Source organism: Podarcis cretensis (genome assembly GCF_951804945.1).
Source record: "Podarcis cretensis genome assembly, chromosome: 10".
NCBI classification, from domain to species: domain Eukaryota; kingdom Metazoa; phylum Chordata; class Lepidosauria; order Squamata; family Lacertidae; genus Podarcis; species Podarcis cretensis.
Genome location: NC_137179.1, coordinates 9,084,029 through 9,111,053, shown reverse-complemented (window position 1 = coordinate 9,111,053; position 27,025 = coordinate 9,084,029). Strand labels below are relative to the sequence as shown.

At 46.5% G+C, this 27,025-nt stretch overlaps 2 protein-coding genes across 2 annotated transcripts; one reads left to right on the top strand and one right to left on the bottom strand.

The window, feature by feature from the left end:
* The first annotated feature begins 5,418 nt into the window (after positions 1-5,418).
* LOC307225202 (endonuclease domain-containing 1 protein-like) lies at positions 5,419-8,223 on the top strand. Its single transcript, XM_079993064.1, has 2 exons — positions 5,419-5,743; positions 7,661-8,223. The coding sequence occupies exons 1-2, from the start codon at positions 5,459-5,461 to the stop codon at positions 8,204-8,206; spliced, it is 831 nt and encodes a 276-aa protein (XP_079849190.1). The 5' UTR covers positions 5,419-5,458; the 3' UTR covers positions 8,207-8,223.
* Positions 8,224-10,537: 2,314 nt separating this feature from the next.
* On the bottom strand, positions 10,538-26,478 carry IL2RA (interleukin 2 receptor subunit alpha). The gene is made up of 6 exons (XM_079993107.1): positions 26,306-26,478; positions 19,180-19,374; positions 17,455-17,547; positions 15,293-15,514; positions 14,577-14,643; positions 10,538-11,418 (listed from the first exon to the last, which is right to left on the bottom strand). The coding sequence occupies exons 1-6, from the start codon at positions 26,382-26,384 to the stop codon at positions 11,397-11,399; spliced, it is 678 nt and encodes a 225-aa protein (XP_079849233.1). The 5' UTR covers positions 26,385-26,478; the 3' UTR covers positions 10,538-11,396.
* Between the last annotated feature and the right edge of the window lie 547 nt (positions 26,479-27,025).

Sequence of the window (27,025 nt, the reverse complement as noted above, 5' to 3'; positions counted from 1 at the left end):
GCACCCAGACTGGTGACTGGGAGCAGCCACCGAGACCATATAACACCAGTCCTGAGAGACCTGCATTGGTTCCCAGTACTTTTCCTAAGCACAATTCAAAGTGTTGGTGCTGACCTTGAAAGCCCTAAACGGCCTCAGTCCAGTATATCTGAAGGAGCGTCTTCATCCCCATCATTCAGCCCGGACATTGAGGTCCAGCACCGAGGGCCTTCTGGTGGTTCCCTCACTGTGAGAAGTGAGGTTACAGGAAACCAGGCCGAGGGCCTTCTCGGTAGTGGCACCCGCCCTGTGGAACGCCCTCCCAACAGATGTCAAGGCAATAAGCAACTATCTTACTTTTTAAAGACATCTGAAGGCAGCCCTGTTTAAGAAAGTTTTTAATATTTGATGCTGTATTGTGTTTTTAATATTCGGCTGGTATAAATAAATTATTATTATTTATTTTTATTAAAGGTAGCTTTGCATTTTCCTATGATTAAGGTTGGCAACTATTGTCCACTTCTGAGTCTGGCTCCTGCTTGATTCTTCTGGAAACCAAACTGAAGGGAATGATGCTTTCCCCGATTCCATTAAAAGCACCACGTGCTTGTGTTTTTTTTAATCAATTGGCAGTCCTGCCAGTGACGTGTGTGTTCATGGTGGCGAAGCCACGCGAATGAGCAGCCACAGCTACAAAGGCCGTATTTTTTAAAAAGCTCTTGAGGATTTGTGGGCTGCATTAACAGAAGTGAAGTGTCCTGATCAATGGAAGGAATAGTCCCACTCTATTCTGCCGTGGTCAGACCACACCTGGAATACTGTGTCCAGTTCTGGGCACCACAAATAAAGAAGGATATTGACAAGCTGGAATGTGTGCAGAGGACGGCGACCAAGATGGAAAGCAAGCCTTATGAGGAATGGTTGAAGGAGCAGAGTATGTTTAGCCTAGGTAAAAAAGGAGACTGAGAGGAGATATGATTTTTTTCCCCAGGTTCTATCCTTCCAGTGAGCACTCAAGGCTGATTTCCTTCAGAATGGATAGGTTTGATCTTCTTGCCGTCCATGGGACTCTCAAGATTCTCTTCCAGCACCAGAATTCAAAAGCATCCATTCTTCGGCAATCAATCTTCTTTATGGTCCAGCTCTCACTTCCATACATCACTACTGGGAAAACCATAGCTTTAACTATACGGACCTTTGTCGGCAAGGTGATGGCTCTGCTTTTTAAGATGCTGTCTAGGTTTGTCATCGCTTTTCTCCCAAGAAGCAGGCATCTTTTAATTTAATGACTGCTGTCACCATCTGCAGTGATCATGAAGCCCAAGAAAGTAAAATCTCTCACTGCCTCCATTTCTTCCCCTTCTATTTGCCAGGAGGTGATGGGCCCAGTGGCCATGATCTTCGTTTTTTTGATGTTGAGCTTCAGACCATATTTTGCGCTCTCCTCTTTCACCCTCATTAAAAGGTTCTTTAATTCCTCCTCACTTTCTGCCATCAAGGCTGTGTCATCTGCTTATCTGAGGTTGTTGATATTTCTTCTGGCAATCTTAATTCCGGTTTGGGATTCATATGATGGTCATCTTCAAATATCTCAAGGGCTGCCACATGGAAGAGGGAGCAAGCTTGTTTTCTCCTGCTCTGGAGGGTAGGACTCGAACCCATGCCTTCAAGTTACAAGAAAGGAGATTCTGACTAAACATCTGGAAGAACCTTCTTACAGTAAGAGCTGTTTGACAGGGAAAGTGTCTCCCTTGGGAGGTGGTAGACTCTCCTTCCTTGGAGGTTTTTCAGCAGAAGTTGGATGGCCATCTGTCATGGATGCTTTAGCTAAGATTCCTGCATTGGGGATTGGACTAGATGACTCCTGGGTCCCTTCCAACTCTATGATTCTATGAAGCTTTGGTTTGCTTTCGTGGAAAAATACAGTGCTGAGAATATTTGTCTTTTCCTGGTGATGGGTTGTGCTGCTGTGCAAATGTGTTAGAATGAGAGTTTCCCCACATCCACTCCTAATGCACTGTTCTCTGCCCGAAAGTCCTGACCAATAAGAAAACACTCAGCATCCTCACCCTTTTTGCAGCTGGCCATGACAAATACTGTATCTGATTGTGCTTGTCACCCTACCGGTTCAGGGTCAAGATAAGGCGGAAGACTTGAGAAGAATCGAGTCGAGTCTGGCCATAAATATTTGGTCACCAGCTTTCAACTCATCTGGGCACTTTCTCACAAAATCGGCGACAGAAGCTAGCCAGGGAGTTTTATCCCACAAGCAGTTTGATAACGCCTTTACAGTAAAAGGATCGTTGCCTAACCTTGAGAAATCCCTGCATCAGAAGAAGAAAAAGCACATTCTAATTTGGGCACCCACATTGATTGGAAACTGTATTCAAATAACCGTTGGAGGAAGTTAATCAAGGGCTAGATAGCCTGCTATCGTTTTCCTTTGGGAACCTTATTTAAACCGTCAATCTCAGGGTCGCACGCTGCTTATATTCTTGTGCCCTGCCTGGAGGAGAACAAGTCAACAGATACAAGTGTCAGGCTTCCAGAAGGTAAAGGATTACTACTTGAAAACGATTTACAGATGGCATTTAACTCCAAATAGGCTTGCTAAGATGCATATGACTGAATTAGATAATTGCTGGAGTTGCAAAGAGGTGTAGGGACCGTTCTTTCATATGTGGTGGACTTGCAAAAGGGTAAAAGAGTACAGTGGTACCTCGGGTTAAGTACTTAATTCGTTCCAGAGGTCTGTTCTTAACCTGAAACTGTTCTTAACCTGAGGTACCACTTTAGCTAATGGGGCCTCCTGCTGCCGCCGCACTGCCGGAGCACAATTTCTGTTCTCATCCTGAAACAAAGTTCTTAACCCGAGCCACTATTTCTGGGTTAGCGGAGTCTGTAACCTGAAGCGTATGTAATCTGAGGTACCACTGTATTGGGAAATGATCCATAATGAATTGGGGGGGGGGGGAATGTTTAAAAGTACTCTCCCCAAAAAACCAGAATCCTTTTTGTTGGGGATAATTTAGACTGAAATTTGCAGGTGTTAAAAAAGGTTATTTATGTATGCCACTACTGTGGCCCGTGTTTCGTTAAGCCAAAACTGGAAAGCGAGTGAGGTCCCAACCAAAGAAGAATAGCAACTTAAGTTGACAGAATATGCGCAGCTTGCAGACTTAACACATAGAATAAGAGAACAAGAAGAACATACGTTTAGAGAAGATTGGAAAACATTTATGGAATATATGGGAAAGAACTGCGTACAGCTGAAAACGCTGGCAGCATTAAGATAAATTCAACAGTGTAAATAAGTTATGATGGATGTGACAATGGAATACTGAAAGGTATAGTTTCTGTAAAATATGCAGGGGTTTATGATATGTAAAATGAACCATGGAAAGAGAAGGGAAGTCATTGATATTTTAAGGATGCAAAAATGAGTACTTTAAACTGTAAAACAGAAAATTTAATAAAAATTATATACACAAAGCAATTTTATTCTCTGTTAAAACAATTTCCTTCTTCCGCTCTCCCGTTTTTTTTAAAGATGATTTTTACTGAATTTTTTACGATAAAAAACCCCACATAAAAACGAACGGGACACAGGCTTGACTCTAAACTTGGTGCAGCTTGCAAATGAGCAGAAAGAAGGAAACATCAAACAGTCATGGAGAAGATAACAGAATCATAGAATGGAATACAGTCGTACCTTGGGTCTCAAACGCCTTGGCTCCCAAACAAATTGGCTCCCAAACAATCAAAACCCGGAAGTGAGTGTTCCAGTTTTCGAACGATTTTCGGAAGCCAACTGTCCAGTGCAGCTTCCACAGCTTCTGATTGGCTGCAGGAGCTTCCTGCAGCCAATCAGAAGCCGCGCTTTGGTTTCTGAATGTTTTGGAAGTCGAACGGACTTCTGGAACAGATTCCGTTCAACTTCCAAGGTACGACTATAATGGAATTGTAGAGTTGGAAGGGACCCTGAGGATTATGTATAGTTCAGCCCCCTGTGATGCAGGAATACGCAGGTGTCCCGTATGGGGATCAAACCTGTTACCTTGGTTTTATCAGCGCCACGCTCTAACCGACTGAGCTATCCAGATGCAGCAATATAGAAGGCCAACAAAGCTAATTTATAGATTTAAAGCTAAAGGCCAAAAATGTCTAGGTCTAACACCAATCCATAATGGACGGTGGAGAACTGTATGAAGGACTGCTCCGTTGTTGTAAAAGTAGTTTGACCAATGGAAACCAAATAACTGAAAATGATCTTTTAGATTTAACCCCTGTACGTTGTCTCTTGAGCTTCGTAACTTTCTGCAAATGCTAACTGACCTGTCTTATTCCAGCATCCCTTTAGAGAATGAAGTGAGATTGAGCTCTCCAATGCTGGGCAAATTCCAGCCTCCCTGCTGTTGCTAGGTGGATGATTAGATCTTTAAATGAGGCATTTTGCATGGTTTCTGAGAAGAGTGATAGCAGTGCTGGAGGAGCAGTCTGTTCTTAAGAAATAAATAAATCACATGACTATTCAAGCAGAGGGATATGCAGTGGAGATTAGGGTGGGGGAGAAATTCAGCTCACTTTGCATTTAGAGATGGTTCTGCCGCACTTCCCAAAACACCATGGGAACCTGAACACAGCTCTCCTTCATAAATCACATTTCTCCTGATTTTGCAATGCTGTGCTCCAGCTAAGCAATGTTCCCAAAACTGCGTATGTTGCTAGGTGGATTATTATATCTTTAAATGAGGCATTTTGCATGGTTTCTGAGAAGAGTGATAGCAGTGCTGGAGGAGCAGTCTGTTCTTAAGAAATAAATAAATCACCTGACTATTCAAGCAGAGGGATATGCAGTGGAGATTAGGGTGGGGGAGAAATTCAGCTCACTTTGCATTTAGAGATAGTTCTGCCGCACTTCCCAAAACACCATGGGAACCAGAACACAGCTCTCCTTCATAAATCACATTTCTCCTGATTTTGCAATGCTGTGCTCCAGATAAGCAATGTTCCCAAAACTGCATATGTGAAAGTTTGCATTAAAAAACTGAAGGCATAAAGTGAATATATCAACACACAAAATGTGTTCTATTAGAAGAAACAGCTTGCAAAATATGCACGCTTAAAGAAATGTATTCAAAATGTGTTTATTTCGGAGAAATTGGCACTAAAGTTCCTGCATAAAATGTGGGGACCTGAATTTAAGTTATCGGATCCTTCCCTCCCTAGGTGGGAGGAAATGAGATCCATTGCGGGCTAGTGGTTAGAGCCAGTGTGGGGGGAAAAGACAACTTCTGATAGCCCTGGCCGTTGGCTTCGCTTGCTGGTGCTAATGGGAGTTGTAGTTCAGCGCTATCTCGAGTGCCAAGTGTTCCCTAAACCTAGGTTAGTGTGTTAGACTCTTAAGGGGTTGTTTCCAGCTAATGAAACTATACATTTAAACAAGCGTCTCTCCAAACAGTTTTGAGGAGCCTGCACGATGTTGCCAATTCTTCTCCTCGTCGCGGTGTGCCAGCTGAACTCGCCAGGGAGCGCCGAGGTGGTGACCTCTTTTGAAGACACCTGCCCCCAGTTTTTCTTCAGAGGAACCCCTCCGAGTATCGGGCTGGTTCCCCCACGCCCAGCTCGGATTTGCCAGCGGTACAAAAACCAGTATCGTTTTGCCACTCTGTACGACCGAGACAACCACATCCCGGTGTTCTCTGCATACATCTACAACCCTGGGCAGGCAAAGAGGCCGAACACATGGAGGATTGAACCCCAGGTAAGAGGTCTGAGCAGACAACAGCTGCTGCTTTAAACTCAGTGTCCCCACCTGCGTTCAAGTATGTTTCTCAGCACAATTCAAAGTGTTGGTGCTGACCTTTAAAGCCTCGGTCCAGTATACCTGAAGGAGCGTCTCCACCCCCATTGTTCAGTCCGGACACTGAGGTCCAGCGCGAGGGCCTTCTGGCGGTTCCCTCCCTGCGAGAAGTGAGGTTACAGGGAACCAGGCAGAGGGCCTTCTCGGTAGTGGCACCCGCCCTGTGGAACGCCCTCCCATCAGGGCTGGTGGAAGCTATGCTCCAGTTTCCTGTTGTAGAATGTACTGTAGGAGGAAGAGTCTGCCGTGGGTCAACTGTGTAGAAGAACGAGGAAGAAAATAAGGTACTCCAAACAATATACAGTGGTACCTCGGGTTAAGAACTTAGTTCGTTCTGGAGGTCTGTTCTTAACCTGAAACTGTTCTTAACCTGAGGTACTGTGGGTTAAAGCCTCAGTGCCTAGGGCTTGCCGATCGAAAGGTCGGCGGTTCGAATCCCTGCGGCGGGGTGCGCTCCCGCTGCTCGGTCCCAGCGCCTGCCAACCTAGCAGTTCGAAAGCACCTCCGGGTGCAAATAGATAAATAGGGACCGCTTACCAGCGGGAAGGTAAACGGCGTTTCCGTGTGTGGCTCTGGTCCTGGCTCTGGCTCTGGCCAGAGCAGCGATGTCACGCTGGCCACGTGACCCGGAAGTGTCTCCGGACAGCGCTGGCCCCTGGCCTCTTAAGTGAGATGGGCGCACAACCCCAGAGTCTGTCAAGACTGGCCCGTACGGGCAGGGGTACCTTTACCTTTACCTTTACCACTTTAGCTAATGGGGCCTCCTGCTGCCGCCGTGCGATTTCTGTTCTCATCCTGAAGCAAAGTTCTTAACCCGAGGTACTATTTCTGGGTGAGCAGAGTCTGTAACCTGAAGCGTCTGTAACTTTTAGAAGACATCTGAAGGCAGCCCTGCTTAGGGAAGTTTCTAATGTTTAATATTTTATTGTGCTTTTAATATTCTGTTGGGGGGTGCCCAGAGTGACTGGGAAACCCAGCTAGATGGGCGGGGTATAAATATATTTATTATTATTAGTAGTAGTAGCAGTAGTATTCAGCCTGCCTATTTGGGAGGAAATTCAGACATTGTAAAATGCCTAAGTTCCAGAGGAAACCCTGATCTGGGGAGGCATTGCACCCCAACACATCTTACTGCTGAAAGTGGGGAGAGCCTAGTGAGATGGTTTAAAGCAGTGTTCGGCCGGGGGGGGGGAGGTTTGTCTTCTCAGTATGGTGTAGTGGTTAAGAGTGATAGACTCACATCAAACAATTGTTATCCCTCACTTTCCAGAGCACTTTCCTTACCACAAAAAATGTTCTTGGAGAGGGTGGAATCGTGTTTCTTGCATAGAGCACCAAATCCAAAGTAATTGGGCAATCTCAATTTAATGGTATGGGATCAAATCCCACACAGGAATTTTGGATTCATTGGTGGGGCTTGCTTCCAAGTAAACATTCCAAGTAAAGATGGGGAGATGGGCTAGATCCAGAAGGGGGAGCCAGTGTGGTGTAGTGGTTAAGAGCAGTGGATTCGTAATCTGGTGAACTAGATTCGCTTCCCCGCTCTTCCACATGCAGCTGCTGGGTGACCTTGGGCCAGTCACACTTCTGTGAAGTCTCTCAGCCTCACTCATCTCACAGAGTGTTTGTTGTGGGGGAGGAAGGGAGAGGAGAATGTTAGCCGCTTTGAGACTCCTTCAGGTAGTGATAAAGCAGGATATCAAATCCAAACTACTACTACTACTACTACTATTCTTCTTCTTCTTCTTCTTCTTCTTCTTCTTCTTCTTCTTCTTCTTCTTCTTCTTCCTTGCACCCCTGTCTCTCTTTTTTCTAAAGCTCTTGGATTTATCACTGCCGCCCGAAATGGAAACGGAAGGATCTCTCCTGCAGGAACGTGATGACATGCAGGAAGCACTTAGAGGCAGCCAGGCCGTTTTGCTAGATTACAAGAACCTGACCGATTTCAACAGGGGTCACCTGAACCCCAATGGCCACCAGCCCGACCGGGACGCCAAGTCTTCCACTTTCACGTTGACCAACATTGTGCCGCAGTACATCAAGCTGAACGGCGGGGCCTGGAACCACTACGAGCAGTCGACGATGGCAAGCAAGACCGAAGGATGCAATGAAACCTTTGCCGTGGTGGGCGCAGTGCCAGGGGAAAGCTTCATTGCCAAAGGGAGGGTCAACACGCCCAGCCATGTATGGTCTGCAGCCTGCTGTGTCATAGACAACAATCACCTGAGATCTTGGGCCATAATTGCCCGGAATGACGAAAACGCAGTGCAGACTCTCACTCTGGGGGAATTGGAGGAGAAGCTGGCAGAGTTGTATAACCAGAGTCACATCTCTCTATTTGATAGTGATTGTCCCCGGAAATAAAGCCTTGTTCACTGAGACATCCTGCAAAAATCTAGTGATTTTAAAGTATACGTTATGTTAGTCACATGTTATGTTAGTCACAAGGTTTGACCTTAAGTACAAGGTTTTTTTTTATTATTATTCTGTAAGTAGTCAGCCTGGTTTTTTTCTTTGGCAGTCACTCATAGCTGAGTAAGATTGTCTTCCATTAACATAGTTTTAACACTGAGTCCAAAAGTGACTGTGGAGGCCAATTCTGGATCCACACATCCTTCCACAGTGGGGACATAGGTTTCTGGGTGGGAGCTGATTCCGGTGAGGGTTTGCCAAGTGTTCCTTCCTCTTAGCACGTTTCTCCCTTGCGTCCTGAGTTCGAGCATCTTCAAAGCTCATGACACCTTTGGCAAAGGCTGTTCTCCAATTGGAGCGCTCACAGGCAAGTGTTTCCCAGTTGTCGGTGTTTATAACATTCGATTGGGAGCCACCCAGAGTGGCTGGGGAAACTCAGCCAGATGGGCGGGGTATAAATAATAAATTATTATTATTATTATTATTATTATTATTATTATTATTATACTACATTTTTTTAGATTTGCCTTGAAACAGTCTTTAAACCTCTTTTGTCAACCACCAGCATTACGCTTTCCATTTTAAAGTTTGGAATAGAGTAGTTGTTGCAGAAGATGATAATCAGGCATCTGAAAAACATGACCAGTCCAATGCAGCTGGTGTTGAAGAATCATTGCATCGACACTGGTGATCTTTGCTTCTTCCAGTACAGTGGCATTAGTTCGCCTGTCAGCCTGCTGCCGCTGATCCATATCAGGAAGCTGGTATAGAGAGGGGAGGGGAGCTTTAAAGATTTGCTCCCACTGTGTTTCTAATCCAGATCCTGCCATGGTTCCATTTGCCTCTCAATTCAGGATTTTTGTTTATACACACAGAAGCTCCAATGCACAAACAGCACATTTTAATTTTTTGCACATTTTTTTTAATTGATGCTTTGTTGATACAATGAGAAAAGAGGGGGGAGAGAAAGAAAGAGAAAATAAAATGAAGGGGGGGGGGGACCTTGGGCAGAGCCACAAGTGCAGTAGCTACAGGCCAGCCATACCAACATTGGAGGTGTGTACAGACATGCACACACCCCGTTGTTCCATCCAGGCAACCAAGAGGTGTCTGCAGAGTTCAAGGTTACATTCCAGCCAGACAAAAGCTGGAGGGTGTCAGTGAGAGGTGTGACCGGGGAAGGAGGGCTCATAGTCTAGGGAGAGTCCTAGGGGCTGGATAGGAAAGCCTGAAAGGGCAAATTTGGGCTGAAGGCCTCCCCACCACTAGTACTAGCCCACGGGGCCTGGCTTTCCCCCTATGAATATGTCCCAGTTTTGCTTTCTAGCTCATCTCGGCTGAAAATGTGGTTGGTGAGAAGGACCGGTCCTTTGCAGGGGTGGCCCCACAGTAACTGAACTCCTTGATGAATAGGCTCCCTTCTCCCTTTAGGAACACAGGGCAATAGAAACGTTGGTGGGTGATGGATCAGGGCAAGGCAAAAGCCCTTGGGAGGATAGCTGCCAGGCATTCAGGTAAAGGTAAAGGGACCCCTGATCATTAGGTCCAGTCGTGGCCGACTCTGGGGTTGCGGCGCTCATCTCGCTTTATTGGCCGAGGGAGCCGGTGTACAGCTTCCGGGTCATGTGGCCAGCATGACTAAGCCGCTTCTGGCAAACCAGAGCAGTGCACAGAAACGCCGTTTACCTTCCCGCCAGAGTGGTACCTATTTATTTACTTGCACTTTGAAGTGCTTTTGAACTGTTAGGTTAGCAGGAGCAGGGACCGAGCAACGGGATCTCACCCTGTCACGGGGATTCGAACCGCCAACCTTCCGATCGGCAAGTCCTAGGCTCTGTGGTTTAACCCACAGTGCCACCCGTGTCCCTGCTGCCTGGCATCTAACAGCCAATAAGGAACGAGTAAGGTGGACTTCCCTTGGGGAGGAGTTCTACAGCTTTGGGGCCACAACGAGAAAGGCCCCATTGTCACTGCAGATTTATGTATTGTTACATTTATATCCTACCTTTCTTCCAAGAAGCTCACGGTGATATATACACAATTCTCTCCTTCCCATCTCACCCACACAACAACCCTGTGAGGTAGGCCAGGCTGAGAGAGTGTGACTGTGCCCAAGGTGAGCTTCGCGGCCAAGCAGGAATTTGAACCCTGGTCTCCTGGGTCCTGGTCCAGCACTCTAACCACCAAGTCACACTGGCTTTCATATGGTGGGGGCAAGATAATTTATATTTCTTAATTTTCCCCAGTGTGCGGTGGGGGGGGGGGGGTGTTATTGCAAGAGGCTAAAATCTGTATGGAATTTATTTTTTCAAAAATACACCAGCAGGAGTCCAGCAAATGCATGAACGATATGAGCGTCATAATAATAGGGAAATCAACATCATATTATGCATGAATGAATCTTGGGCAAATGTTGTTCACATGGAAAACAAAACAGAATATGAAGATGGAACTTTTAAACTTAACTCTATGCAGAACAATAGGCAAGATTAAATTAACTACAAATTAACAGCTGCTAAATGCTGTGTTAGGGACACGGGTGGCGCTGTGGGTAAAACCTCAGCGCCTAGGACTTGCCGATCGCATGGTCGGCGGTTCGAATCCCCGCAGCGGGGTGCGCTCCCGTCGTTCGGTCCCAGCGCCTGCCAACCTAGCAGTTCGATAGCACCCCCGGGTGCAAGTAGATAAATAGGGACCGCTTACCAGCGGGAAGGTAAACGGCGTTCTGTGTGCTGTGCTGGCTCGCCAGATGCAGCTTGTCACGCTGACCACGTGACCCGGAAGTGTCTGCGGACAGCGCTGGCTCCCGGCCTATAGAGTGAGATGAGCGCACAACCCTAGAGTCTGGCAAGACCGGCCCGAACGGGCAGGGGTACCTTTACCTTTACCTTTAAATGCTGTGTTGGGGCACCTAAAGCCCAGAATGTCTCTAGTCAAAAGTTTACTGCATTAGCAAGGCTGTCCTAGCTACACAGTCTTTTAGAAGAAGACCAACTACCAACCCAAAGTGAAATCCCGGGAGGCATAAACTTCTGTGGTTTTAGATTCTCATTACTAGAGACCAGTTGGGCTGCCAGGATATACAATCCAGGAAAATCCAGACGGAAGATTAGTCCAGGCATAAACTGTAGAAAAATGCTTATTACAAGCAGCAAGAATAGAATCTAAAAAGAAAGGAAAAGGTAAGTTAATGCACGCACGCGCACACACACACACACAATGTAAAAAAAAAGTGTCTGGAAAGATGAAGCTAAGATGTTGACCACAGAAGAAACTGCAAACTTTTCTCTGCTTCCCAACATCCCAGAACTCTCTCCCCAAGTTTGATTGGTTCTTCTAATTCCACCTTTGCTCACAACTAAGACTTGTTCCACAGTTGCTAAGTGGCAGCCAGGTTAACAGACAGAGCAAGATAAGCGACTGAACCGACACTTGTGGTCAAGTTGCAAGACCGTGGGTAGGCAAACAAAGGCCTGGGGGCCAGATCCGGCCCAATTGCCTTCTAAATCCAGCCCACGGACGGTCTGGGAATCAGCATGTTTTTACATGAGTAGAATGTGCCCTTTTATTTAAAATGCATCTCTGGGTTATTTGTGGGACATAGGAATTTGTTCATATTTTTTTTCAAAATATAATCCAGCCCCCCAAAAGGCCTGAGGGACAGTGGACCGGCCCCTGCTGAAAAAGTTTGCTGACCCCTGTGCAAGCCACATCCATGACCTCCAACCCAAGCTAAAGATAGTCCCACCAAGCTAACTCAAGTCCTATGGCTTTTGAAAGCCTTCATGATCAAATTAAGGTAGCTTCAGGGTGCTAGGTTAAGAATGTAACTATCAGACAGCAGAGGAACCAGACCCCACAGCAGGTTGCCAGGAACGGACAAGACAAGGAAAAGTACAGTGGTACCTCGGGTTAAGTACTTAATTCGTTCTGGAGGTCCGTTCTTAACCTGAAGCTGTTCTTAACCTGAAGCACCACTTTAGCTAATGGGGCCTCCTGCTGCCGCTGCGCCACTGCTGCATGATTTCTGTTCTCATCCTGAAGCAAAGTTCTTAAGCCGAGGTAATATTTATGGGTTAGCGGAGTCTGTAACCTGAAGCGTATGTAACCTAAGGTACCACTGTACTTAACCCGAGGTACCACTGTAACGGCATTGCCCCGAGTGAATCTCTGCCCGCTCCATCTCTCCCACTTCCTCATGAGTCCAGCGGCGGAGCAAGCCAAATGGGTGCCTGGGGTGGTGTGCACACCCTGTGCTGGGGGTGGGGCCAGCCGCCCACATGGGAGGGGCCAGCCACCCCAGCCACCCACGGGGCCTCCGAGGAGTCTGCCTGCCTCCTCCCACTCAGCCGCCCTACAGCTGAGGGGGAGGCTGCAGGCAGACCATTTGGGGCAGCGTGGAGCCTGCGAGTGCTCAAGCCACCGCGTCACTCCCGGGAGAGACGTGTGGCTCAGGTGCACTGCAGGCCCTGTGCTGAGTGCCGCCAGGTGTGGCGTTTGCCCTCCCAGGTGTGACATCATACTGGGTTCATAGGGAAAGGGTTAACTAATTGTAAAATGACTAACCTAGGGGGCAGAGTTAACTGTGTATAAGGTTTAAGCACAGAGGTTTTTTAAGGGGTTAGAGTTGTAGAGAAGACAGTCTGGAGTGGGAAGAGACAGATAAGATAAGTCAGTGGGTTGGGCTAGTCTGGTGTGTGTGTGTGAGAGAGAATCTGTTAAGAGGAGTTGGTCAAACAGTTGAGATAATCAGTCAGTTAGGAAGATAAAGATACTAAAGTTAAGAGGAATATTATCTGAGAAACCATAAACTTGTTAATGCTTGTAAAATAAACAGGTTTTTTTGGTTCACTTTTAACAACTGTCTGGACTCAGTGTTTTACCACAGAGTAACTGGTTGGTGGCAGCGGGGAAGCGAGCACAGTGGTGGCGCAGGAATCAATAGACCGTTAAACGTCCGGGGACCCTGTGTGATCGCTGCAGGCCCCATGGTGAGTGCAGCCCGGAATTTTGTAAAAAAAAAAAACCAAACCCAGTGGTGACACCCGGGGTGATTCTCCCCCACTGCACCCCCTTTCTCCGCTCCTGCATGAGTCATCGCTGAAAAGTGCCCTCTGCCTTTTAGCTCCTTGCTTTCCTACTTTCAAGGCATGCCATGTTCTGGGAGAGGGTGGGGTCTGGAATGCTTTCTAAAGACACTGTGTCCGTCAGCGGTCGCCCCCCCCCCCCCCGGTGCTCCTTCCTCCTCCTCCTCCTCTCCCATTATTTCCTAGCTTTTCCCCTGTTGTAAACCAAAATCTGCCCTTTTCCCCTTATGGGGTATCCAAGAGCCCATATAGAGTCCTTACGTAGGTTCCCTATTGGTAGGAGAGAATAACAGAGGCCAACCAGAGAATATTGAGAAGCAAAGCAGCTAGTAAGCCTGATCTTTATTGATCTGTTGCAACAGGGTGCTCCCCTCACACGCAGGAAAGGAGGATGAACCCAGAACAACGGCGCGCAAGGCCTTATATAGTCATACCTCGGGTTAAATGTGCTTCAGGTTGAGCGTTTTCAGGTTACGCTCCGCGGCGACCCGGAAGTAACGGAGCACGTTACTTCTGGGTTTCGCCGCTCGCGCATGCGCAGGCACTCAAAATGACGTCACACGCATGTGCGGAAGCGGCGAATCACAACCCGCACAGACGCGGGCTGTGTTCGCTTCAGGATGCGAACGGGACCCGTTCGCATGCAGAGGTACCACTGTATAGACATTTTAAATTCCCTGCCCTGGAGCTCAAGACCACCCCTCCATACATCATACATACATCACAGAAGGGGTGTAACCCAAGACCACCCCCCACAAACATCATATCTACATCACAGAAAAGGTGTTGTCATTTTTCCTGCCCGCCAGGTTATCTGGTTGCCTTTCCTGATTGCCTTTCCTGATAGTCTGTCACCCGTTAAAATGCTGATTACTCAATTCCTGAGACAATGGGAAGGTTCCCTGACCCCTTCCCTCCTTGCAGAGAAAACACCTGGTCAGTTTGGGAACCAAAAATGGTTTTCCTGTGCTGATCTATGTATGTGCTTGGTTGGTACACTTATGAACATTTAACATATATCTAAGACCTCAAAATTCCTACCACACCCCTCATCTGCCTCTGAGCTGTGACCTCCCTCAACCCCTGCTGTAATTCTGACCTGTCTTCTTCGTCTCTGGAAGGGTCAGGCTGGGGAGATGCCCTCCACCATTCCTCCTCTGCCCAGTCCCTGACAGAAACTACAGTTTTAGGTTACAGCTTTTCCGGTGCAAAAGGCACCTTATAAGGCCACTTACCCCACAGTTCCTGCGAGGATTCCTTCTAAGATGATGAACATGGCCATTGCAGCAAGGCTGAGAGCAGCTTTAAAACGAAAAGGAAACCACGTGGTCAGGGAGTGAGGAGATGGCTGGCTTATTCTATCAGTGTTTCAGGTCTGCGTTTTGCATGCTTACTCTTAATCATCCCACGGTGGGATTTACATATAAGCTAAAGAAGCTATAGCTTAGGGCTACACTCTCTTGCCCCCCCCCATTTTTTTTTAAAGGAAAACAAACTGGATGTACATTTCCAAAATACAAGATAAAAAACAAATGAAATAAAACCTACATACAGCGACAGTGTTTTGTGTTGTTTAGGCTCCTATTTGTTATGTGCAAATGGCTTTAGATACCTATGAGGTCCATGAATTACCATACAGTGGTACCTCTGGTTAAGAACTTAATTCATTCTGGAGGTCCGTTCTTAACCTGAAACTGTTCTTAACCTGAGGTACCACTTTAGCTAATGGGGCCTCCCGCTGCTGCTGCGTGATTTCTGTTCTCATTCTGAAGCAAAGTTCTTAATCTGAGGTACTATTTCTGGGATAGCGGAGTCTGTAATCTGAAGCGCCTGTTGTTGTTGACAAAGGACAGCTGGACATATAAAGGGCCCCATTACCTTCAGGAGCTTAGGGCAAAAGGGGAAAAGTGCCCTGTTACTATGTAATGTTTCATCTTAAACCTCATCTTACCTGCACCAGAACGCTGTTGGGTGTCCTTGGGGCTTTTTGTACAACGGAGATTTAATTTAGACCAAACATTTTTTCCACCAGAAGCCTCACAGGTGCTGACTTCAGAGAAGGGGACGGTTCCTCGATAGCCTTCCAGGCATTCATAGCGCAGTTTCTGCCCCACGTGGTACACTGTCACTTTAACGTTGGCATTGCTGAGGGGTTCTGGTTCTCCGCAGAAGCCTACAGGGCGGAAGAAGAAAGTGAAGAAGTCCGGCAGTCAGTGATGGAGCCAGGAACAAGCAGGGGCTGTTTGTTTGTTTTTAAGGGCCACATATTTTTATTTTCAATTTCGTGAACCCATTTTTATCGCTGTTGTTTTACAGGTAGTATGAAAACCAAGGCAGGGGAAAATGAGAAGCGGGTACAAGAGATCATCAAGGACAGAGATTCAAAAGTTGTTTGGCACCTTTTGTTGCCTTTTAAAATAGACTGTAAAAGGTTCCCATTCTTCTTTAAAGTCACAGACAACAAAATGAACTGGACTCTTTGGCAGGTTTTGAATAAACATACAGTACACAAATTTATTGAGTTAATATGGTGGATAGATAACATAAGGATGTATACAATTTTATAATATGCAGAGAACAACATGAGTTGAGAAATCAGAGGGAGGAGCTGAGGGAAGTCTTGGGGGGAGGGAGGGAGGGTTTGTTGGGGAGGTAGGAGGAAGAAAATTGGGAGGGGGGAAACAATGAAGATGATTTGTATTGTTGATTTGTTTTGTTGAATTTGTTAATAACAAAACTTTTTAAAAAGCTGTTTGGCACCTTCTACGGCACCAAATGCAGCAGGTCTAGTATAGGGGTGCAACAACCCAATAGAGAGGTATAGCAAGGGGGCCCTCCTGTATCTGCCACCTGAGGTGGTTGCCTAACTTTACCTAATGATAAGACTGGACTGTCACCACAATTCTGGGTCCAAGATCTCAAAGAGATCACTTTTCCAGGGTTAAAGTAAAGGTAAAGGGACCCCTGACCATTAGGTCCAGTCATGACTGACTCTGGGGTTGCAGCGCTCATCTCGCTTTACTGGCTGGGGAACCGGCATACAGCTTCCGGGTCATGTGGCCAGCATGACTAAGCCGCTTCTGGCAAACCAGAGCAGCGCATGTAAACGCTGTATACCTTCCTGCCAGAGTGGTACCTATTTATCTACTTGCACTTTGATGTGCTTTTGAACTGCTAGGTTGGCAGGAGCAGGGACTGAGCAACGGGATCTCACCCCATCGCAGGGATTCGAACCGCCAACCTTCTGATCGGCAAGTCCTAGGCTCTGTGGTTTAACTCACAGCACCATCTGCGTCCCTCTTTCCATGCTTACATTTGTGTTAAATGCACGATCAGGGATACGTACAGGATTAATAGCACCCCATGCCTTAGGATTCCCACCTACCCACCCTGAGATGTTCTGCAACGTTCCAAAATTTCTCCAACCCTGCTGGCCTAATATAACATCAGAAGAGGAGTCTGCTGGATCCGGCCAAGGGTTCATCAAGTCCAGCATGTTGTTCTCACAGTGGCCAGCTGGATACCCATGGGAAACAGGCAGGATTTAACCACAAGAGCCCTCTTCCTTCTTGTGGTTGCCAGCAACAGGTATTGTGAATTGTTTTGTGGATTACGAGTGCTGCAATGCTTTGTGAATTTTATAATACGACTTTTCTTGTGGTTGTGCTGTTTGATCTATTTTTTTTAGTTGTTTTGTTAATGTCGTATGGAAGGTGGCTGTTCCATTGGTGATTTCTTAATCGTTTTATATACCGTATTTTTCCATGTATAAGATGACCCCTATTTATGAGCCCCAAATTAAGAAATTTTAAACATTCCATTTATGATGCCCCCCAATTTTAAACTTAAACATTTTTTTGGGGGGGGAATATAGTCTTATACACGGGAAAATACAGTAATTTATTGTAGGCAAGCCGCTTTGTGACTCATGTAAGTGAAAAGAGGCCATAGAAAGAAAACAAATGAAACTGAAAAGCAATGGTATTCGGAAGGATAATACCCTTAACTCTTTGCCTTTTACTCTTTGCCTTTATTTGTTCCCTGTGCGGCTACATCTCTACTTGCGGAGTGACTTTAGGCTATAGGATACAAAGATGGAAGCGTCTGTCTTACCTGCCCGATTTGTAGGTTGGGGGCTGGTGGAAGCTATGCTCCAATTTCCTGCTGTAGAATGTACCGTAGGAGGAAGAGTCTGCTGCGGGTCAGCTGTGTAGAAGAACGAGGAAGAAAATAAGGTACTCCAAACAATATACAGTGGTACCTCTGGATGCGAACGGGATCCATTCTGGAGCTCCGTTCACATCCTGAGTAGAACGTAAGACGCGCCTGTGTGTGCGTGGGCCGCATTTTGCCCCTTCCGTGCATGCACGTGATGTCGTTTTGAGCATCTGCACATGCGCAAGTGGCGAAACCCAGAAGTAACGTGCTCCATTACTTCCGGGTCGCTGTGGAGCATAACTTGAAAACGCTCAACCTGAAGCACATTTAACCCGAGGTATGACTGTAGAAGTGCTGGCTTGTTAGGCGCATCATGTGTTGTACCACAAAGCAGAAGTGTCTGTTTTCAGTCCAGGGTCCACTTTCCCTTGTGGTGAGCCTGGCAGGAGCCACATCATAATAATAATAATAATAATAATAATAATAATAATAATAATAATAATAATAATATTTTATACCCCACCCATCTGACTGGGTTGCCACTGTCACTCTAGGAAACTTCCAACAGAAACACAAGAAAGCAACAACAACATTTAACCTTGAAAGCTTCTCACAACAAATGTCTTCTGTATAATTTTTCATAGACATGTGAAGGCAGCCTTGTTTTGGGAAGCTTTTCATGGTTTAATGTTTTGTTCTGTTTTTATATATGTTGGAAGCTGCTCGTAATGGCTGGGGCAACCCAGTCAGATGGGCGGGGTACAAATAAATTATTATTATTATTATTAACCTATCTCCTTGATATCTGATGGGAGGGCATTCAACAGGGCAGGCGCCACTACCGAGAAGGCCCTCTGCCTGGTTCCCTGTAACCTCACTTCTCCCCGTGAGGGAGCCACCAGAAAGTCCTGGATCTCAGTGTCTGGGCTGAACAATGGGGGTGGAGACGCTCCTTCAGGTTGAAAGCACAGAGACCATTTAGGGCTTTAAGGATCAGCATCAAGACTTAGAAATATGCTTGGAAACATCCTGGGAGCCAACGTAAATTTTTTAGCATCGTTGTAATGTGGCCCCGTGGCTGCTACCAGTCTAGCAGCTGCATTTGGGATGAGTGATAGTTTCTAAGGTCTTTTCAAAGGTAGAGCACATTGCAGTAGTCCAAGCGGGAGATAACCAGTGCATGGAGCACTCTGGCAAGACAGTGTGCAGGCAGGTAGGGTCTCAGCTGTCACAACAGCTGAAACTGGTAGACAGCTGCCCTGGATACATAGTTGACCTGCGCCTCCATGGGCAGCTGTGAGTCCAAAATGACCCCCAGGCTCCACACCTGGTCCTTTAGGGGCGCAGTCACCCCATTCAGGGCCAGGGAGTCCCCCACACTTCCCTGCCCCCTGTCTCCTCATTTTGTTGGGATTCAATTTCAATTTTGTTGGGATTCAATTTCAACGGCTTCCAGACACCCACAACGGACCTTCGCCACCATCACTGGTTCCAGGAGGTCGAGCCGAGTATGGCTGCGATCGGCTGCCATTCTTCTTTTTTGCAAAGCGGCGTTACATGCAAAACCAGAAGTTTTTACTTGCAGATGCATCTCTCCATTTCTCAGATCTTCCAGCTAACTTCAAAGAGGAAGACAAGGTATAGAAATTCATTCTGTCTCCCAGAAACACAACTTCTTACCTACACAAATCGGGAGCGGAGCAGTTCTGTTCCACTTAGCTGTACCGCCCACGTTCCTGCATGTCAGAAGATTGCTTTTCCTTGGTTTTCTCTGGTACCCTTTATGACAATTGTAACGAGCAGGTGTGCCCACGACATACCCTTCAGGAGCAGTGTATTTTGCAAATTTGATTTTCTGTGGAACGGGGCACTCTTCTGCAAAAGAGAAAGGAAGTTTGCATGTGTGAACCAGGGATACGGGATGTTAGCAAAGAAGAAGAAGAGTTTGGATTTGATATCCCGCCTTTCACTCCCTTTAAGGAGTCTCAAACCGGCTAACATTCTCCTTTCCCTTCCTCCCCCACAACAAACACTCTGTGAGGTGAGTGGGCCTGAGAGACTTCAAAGAAGTGTGACTGGCCCAAGGTCACCCAGCAGCTGCATGTGGAGGAGCGGAGACGCGAACCCGGTTCCCCAGATTACGAGACTACCACTCTTAACCACTACACCACACTGGCTCACACAAAGCCATTCAAATAATGCATAATAAGACACAACGGCTGTATTTTTGAATAAATAAAGTATACTATTCATTGTATCAAATGGTAGATTTCAACGGAAGTTTCATAAAGTTCAACGAGAAAAGCAGGAGACCCAGTGGATCCATTCATTCTCTAGTCAGTGCATGCATAAGATCCATGCATGTATAAGTGTCTATTCCACCTGTCTGTTCATAGAGTCCAATAATCCACATAAAGGGTTGTTATAGTTCCACAAAATCCTTTCACAGAGTCTAAGACAAGGATTTCCGGAATATTAGCCTTGTTTCTCCATCCTAGGCTTCATCAGTAGAACAGGCTCTAGGTAATGCAAATAAATACAATTTTGTAATCTCACACATTTTTACAGCAAAAATAATATAAAAAACCATAAACAATTGTACATACCATATGTAATATTACAGGATAGTGGATCTTATAGCATAGTATTGGTTGCAGTAAGCAACGACTGTTACAAGGCAGGATTATATGGACAAGCACAATATTGGTTTGAGTAACAAGTGTTGGCAATCCACAGATACAAAATTTATTTCTTAAAGTGACCTATATGGCACGACAGAAGTACAGTCATACCTCAGGTTGAAGTAGCTTCGGGATTTTCAGGTTGCGCGCTGCGGCGACCCAGAAGTAAAGGAGCGCATTACTTCTGGGTTGCGCCGCTTACGCATGCGCAGACGGTCAAAATGACGTCACGCGCATGCGCAGAAGCGGCGAATTGCGACCCTCGCATGCGCAGACGCACGGACGTGGGTTGTGTTTGCTTCTGGATGCAAATGAGGCTCCAGAACGGATCCCGTTCGCATCTGGAGGTACCACTGGAAAGCAAACTTAATCCATGCTTAGATGTGTAAACTCATACATAAATGTAATCATTTTTAGATCTAAAGTAATAGCAGGCCTGGTTCATAGCGGGAAGACATTCAACCAGTCATACGGGGGGGGGGGCGGGAACTCCGTCAGAACAGCACAGCCAATCACATGCTACCTCAGTAAACACACTGCCTGGTTGCTAAGAAATGCCTCTACCAGTCCCTCTCTCTTTTAAGAGAATTAACCCTTTAGTTGCAAACTGGATGATCCTTGTTGTTGCATTTCCAAGGTCTGGGGGCCAAACGCAGCCTTCCAAACCTCTCTGGTCAGTCCCCAAGACTCTCCCCACGCCACAGCCCACACCAGTCCTGTTCCACAGCCTCCTCAGGCTTGTGCCTCTAGCCAGAATGCGTCCCTGAACTCTGAAAATGCTCTTGCCTGCCTGTGTGTGTGTGTGTGTGTCAATAATACACATATATCCACTGGTCCTCCCGCTTTTGCTGCTCCCCCAGGAAATATTACTGGGGTTTAAGTCCACAAATCACAACTCTAGGGATGGGGGAGAGATTCAACTCAGTTGCATTTAAAGGGGAAATTACCTAATTCACACTTTCTAAACCAACATGCAAATCGAAACACAGCCATCCTTCGAAATTCACACTTCTCCAAGTTGCGCAGTGCAGTCCTCCAGCCAGTTAATGTATAACATTGGGGTAAGTGCGCACTCACTGCCGAAAACAGTGTATGAAAAGACATTATGTTGGGTGAAATTGCTTTGGAAAAAATGTGTACAGTGGTACCTCAGGTTAAGTACTTAATTTGTTCTGGAGGTCTGTACTTAACCTGAAACTGTTCTTAACCTGAAGCACCACTTTAGCTAATGGGGCCTCCTGCTGCCGCCGGAGCAAGATTTCTGTTCTCATCCTGAAGCAAAGTTCTTAACCTGAAGCACTATTTCTGGGTTAGCAGAGTCTGTAACCTGAAGTGTATGTAACCTGAAGCGTATGTAACCTGAGGTACCACTGTATAACGGGCAAAACTGCACACGTAAATTATGATGCTGACAGGTTTTCATGAGGACTTAAAAATTAATAAATAGTAAACAGGTGTGGAATTATGAGGAACTGAACTGAAGATTGGAAAAATGAGAAACTGAGGCCACATTCACGCCATGCATACAAAGCACTATGATATCACTTTAAACAGTTATGGCTTTCCCCATCAAACAATTATGGGAGCTGTAGTTTGTTAAGTTATCACAGGCATAGGCAAACTCCAGCCCTCCAAACTTGGGTCTCCAGCTGTTTTTGGACTACAATTCCCATCATCCCTGACCACTGGTCCTGTTAGCTAGGGATGATGGGAATTGTAGTCCCAAACATCTGGAGGGCCGGAGTTTGCCTATGCCTGAGTTATCAGGAGGCCCCCATCCCCCTCACAGAATTACAATTCCCAGAGTGGTGTAACAATCCCTCGTCCCAGATAACTCTGGGAATTGTAGTTCTGGCAAGGGACTAACAACTCTCAGCACCCTTAACAAACTACAGCTCCCAGAATTCTCTGGGGGAAGCGATGGTCATTTGAAGTAGTGTCATAGTTATTCACATGTATGGTGTGGTGACTGTGGCTTTAGAACAGGCTTCCTCAACCTCGGCCCTCCAGATGTTTTTGGCCTACAACTCCCATGATCCCTAGTTAGCAGGACCAGTGGTCAAGGATGATGGGAATTGTAGTCCCAAACTTCTAGCCCAACCCCTTACAATGCAATTCTCTCAACACAAACAGTGTTAGTAGACACGTCTTAGGATTTTCCTGTAAATGCCTTTTAGAGATGGCTTTGAGCTTCACTCTGCAACTGCGCTATGACTCTCTTGTGACTCATTTCATCAAGAGTGCCCTTTAGAATAGACAGTTTTGGGGCAAAGGGGGGAATGAACGAAAGATAAGCGTCAAAAACAGATGAAAAATGGAAATCCCAGGCTGCCCGCTGCTTTCAAAGAACCGTTTGAAGCCTTAGCAGAAATGTGCCACCCCTCTATGAGGAAGTAGCTTGCGGAGACTTTTTTATTTGATAAGCCTGCTTTCGTTTCAGAATATGTGGCTGAGGTGTGCGGTTAATCTCTCTCTCTCTCTCTTCCGATCATCAGTCCTGCAGGAGAACCACAGCCTGCTACTAGGTTAGAGAAGGGGAGGGGAGTGACCTTAAAACCGTTCATGTTATACACACGCAAAACACATGCACAGACATATTGTTTTGGCTGAGGACCAGCAAATGGTTCAGGGTGCCTATTAGTCATTTTAACCATAGGATTCAGGGCCGGCTCAAGACTTTTTGCAGCCTGAGGCGAAAGACAAGATGGCACCCTCCCCCAAGGTACATACAGAATCCAGTTGGACTGGTAGTTGAATCTTACTCCAATACGGGTGAAAGGATGTTATGTACTGAGTTGAATAGGATCCAAAATGCAGCAGTCTGATTGGCCCTAGAACAATAGGATTCAGAATGCAGCAGTCTGATTGGTCCTAGAACAATAGGATCCAGAATGCAGCAGTCTGATTGGTCCACAGGAGCCACCCAATCCAGCTCCAGGTGGAAGTGAATCCGCAACCTGATTGGCCTTTAGGAGAATCCCGGACTTAGCCAATCACGTGGGGCCCATTGTGTAAATAATGTATACAAAGCAGACATTCTGGGGGAAATTCCATTCCTCCTCACCACTATGAGCTGAATAAAGAGCATGAAATCCACTCTTGATTCCGAGTATATTTCAAAGGACAACGTTTTCCACTGGATTTGGAAGCAATGTCTTCCACTGGATTCTAGCTTAGGGGATACAGGGCGGACCCAAGCCTGAGGCAGTTGCCTCACTTTGCCTCATCGTAGAGCCGGCCCTGACAGAATCATGGAATTGTAGAGTTGGAAGGGATTCCTGAGGGCCATCTAGTCCAACCCCCTGCGATGCAGGAATCTCAGCTAAAGCATCCATGACAGATGGCCACCCAACCTCTGCTTAAAAACCTCAAAAGTAGGAGAGTCTGCAACCTCCCAACAAAGTCCATTCCACTGTCGAACAGCTCTTACTGTCAGAACGTTTTTCCTAATTTTTAGTCGGAACCTCCTTTCTTGTAACTTGAAGCCACTGGTTCGAGTCCTACCCTCCAGAGCAGGAGAAAACAAGCTTGTTCCCTCTTCCATGTGACATCTCTTAAGACATTTGAAGATGGCCATCATATCTCCTCTCAGTCTCCTCTTTTCCAGGCGAAACATGCCCAGCTCCCTCAACTGTTCCTCATAAGGCATGGTTTCCAGACCCTTGATCATCTTGGTCACCCTCCTCTGCACACCTTCCAGCTTGTCAACAACCTTCTTAAATTGTGGTGCCCAGAACTGGACACAGTATTCCAGGTGTGGTCTGACCAAGGCAGAATATATTCAATTCAATATAAGTTTATTGTTCTAGCCAAAGTCTATGAGAAACCTGCAGCAGCAGTACCAATAAAGTAATTGAAATTATTGACCCATAATTTGAGCCAACATCTGCAATGTAAGAGAGGTTACCAGGGACACCAACAAACTGAAATCCAGCTTGATTTCAAATTAAACCGCCAACTCACCGCAATGATTTCCAGCGATTTTACCTCACTCCTTTTTCCTGATTTCCTCCCCTTGAAGCCAGCAGAATAGAGGTCCACTCTCTGTGTTACGAAGCTATTATTGTCACTCAAAAGAATGAGGACCATTTTTACCTGGGTGTAGCTGCTTGCTTGTGTGAACAGAGGTTTCAGAAAACAATTTCTTGAGTATATAAGGGGCAGGCTATGATGCCTTCCACCTCAGGTTGACCACTAATACAAATTATGTCTGTGTATGGGACTTTGTTGTACTGGCCATCCAAGAGCCAAAACACACCTCTGTATATATGCATGTGTATCTATCTATCCATCATCTATCTATCTATCTATCTATCTATCTATCTATCTAATCTATCATCTATCTATCATGGATATACTTCAGCAACACTTAAGGGAAGCTTTCCTTCTGTTCTGGAAAACATATTCTATGTGTTTCACTTCCTTCCAGCGTATAATGGATGACATCCCTTAAAAACAGACTGTGTTATATGGAGACAGACCATTGGTCCATTTTGCTCAGTGTTGTCCACACTCATTGGGTCTCTCGTTGTCCCAGCTAGAGAAGCCAGGGATTTAACCTCAGAGCAAGGCAGATGATCAGCCATTGCGTTAGGTGGCCCTTTCCTGGTGTGCATGCCCATTCTGGAGCGCATTATTTGGGAAGCTCAGTGGCACAACATGCGCACTGCAGGCAGAAGGTCGCAGGTTCAATCCCTGGCACCTGCAAGAAGGGCTGGGACTGTCTCATGCCTGATTCCCATGAGAGTCACTGTAGACAATGCTATCCTAGAGGGACCAAAGATCTGAGCTAGCTTCCTTGTGTTACCGGCACCCGATGAAGGCAAATTTCTATGTTTCTCAAACTGTTTTTACTTATGTCCACATTTAATCCATCAAGGCTGACCTCCTAAGCCAGGGGTCAGCAAACTTTTTCACTGTCCCTCAGACCTTGTGGGGGGCCGGACTATATTTTTTTTGGGGAGGGGATGAACGAATTCCTATGCCCCACAAATACCCCAGAGATGCATTTTAAAGAAAAGGACACATTCTACTCATGTAAAAACACGCTAGTTCCTGGACTGTCCGCAGGCCGGATTTAGAAGGCGATTGGGCCGGATCTGGCCCCTGGGCCTTAGTTTGCCTACCCATGTCCTAAGCCCACTTACTTAGGAGAAAGTCCCACTTAATTAATAGCATACCCTTCAACGTTTCTCCAGTGAAAATAGGGACACCCTATTCCACCACCACCACCACCACAACTACAACAACAATTTTATTATTTATACCCCCTATTTTTATAAAATTAAAAATAATTTTATTATTTGTATTTCACCCATCTGACTGGGTTGTCTCAGCCACTCTGGGCAGCTTGCAACAGGCACATCTAAAAACATGATAAAACATTTTAAAAAAAACTTCCCTATACAGCGCTGCTCTTAAATATCTTCTAAAGGTCGTTACAGCTACTTATCTCCTTGGCTTGTGGTGCCAGTTTCTCCAGTTGGAACATTTCTCCAGTTGGAACGGCCTAAGGAAAAGCTGGACATTCTAGGATCAAATCAGAAACCGGAATGACTTCTGTAAATCTGGGACTGTCCCTGGAAAATAGGGACACTTGGACGGTCTGTAACAGGACTTATTTACTTCCGAGTAAAACTGGTAAGTCCTATTACAAACCTTATTTATTTCCTTATTTACTTCCAAGTAAAACTGGTAACAGGGACACGGGTAGCGCTGTGGTCTAAACCGATCAGAAGGTCGGCGGTTCGAATCCCCGCAACGGGGTGAGCTCCCGTTGCTCGGTCCCTGCTCCTGCCTAACTAGCAGTTCGAAAGCACGTCAAAGTGCAAGTAGATAAATAGGTACCGTTCCGGCGGGAAGGTAAACGGCATTTCCATGCGCTGCTCTGGTTCGCCAGAAGTGGCTTAGTCATGCTGGCCACATGACCCGGAAGCTGTACGCTGGCTCCCTCGGCCAATAAAGCGAGATGAGTGCTGCAACCCCAGAGTCGTCCGCAACTGCACCTAACGGTCAGGGGTCACTTTACCTTTACCTAAAACTGGTAAGGATTGTGGTGTAATTCATCAGGTCGAACCCATACAGTTAGGACAGCCAGAGGACAGCTGCAGCGGTTTGCTACTTACCATCAGTGGCAGCCAAAGTGGTAGGTTGGAAAATCCCCCATATGAGAAGTAGCCCCAATCCAGTGTAAAAGCCACCCATCTCTTCTCCAGCCCTAAGCTGGTTCTGAAGGTGGCAGGAGGTTTTCCACTGACTGACTGTGAGCCGACACGCCTCTCTAGCACAGAGCCGGAGGAAAGGGACTTGATAACATATTTATATGCTCGTTGTCTCAAGTCTGATCAGCTTTTCTCTCTGACTCTCCCCCATCCACCCCCCCTCCTTGTCTAAGAATAGGCGAAACTGGTCTTCTCAGGTGTGAGGACTACTCATGCAGGAAGCCACATTTTCTTGTCAAGGTGTGACACAGCTTTGCTCTTGCTGTGGAGGAGGAGGAAGTGGTTTTCACAACTGGCTAACGCTCTGCGGATGAGCTTGGCAGAGAGTGGACAGCTCTACCCAAACTCCTTGTGTGGCCATTGTTATAGTGACCCCCAAGCCAGCGGACGGTTGCTCGTCTCTGGTCTAGGATGGACTGAAGTGTGGCAAGGAAAAGGAGAATTAAAGCACCATCTTTAACGGCCTCGGCCCAGTATACCTGAAGAAGCGTCTCCACCCCCATCGTTCTGCCCGGACGCTGAGGTCCAGCTCCAAGGGCCTTCTGGCAGTTCCCTCATTGTGAGAAGCAAAGCTACAGGGAACCAGGCAGAGGGCCTTCTCGGTAGTGGCACCCTTCCTGTGGA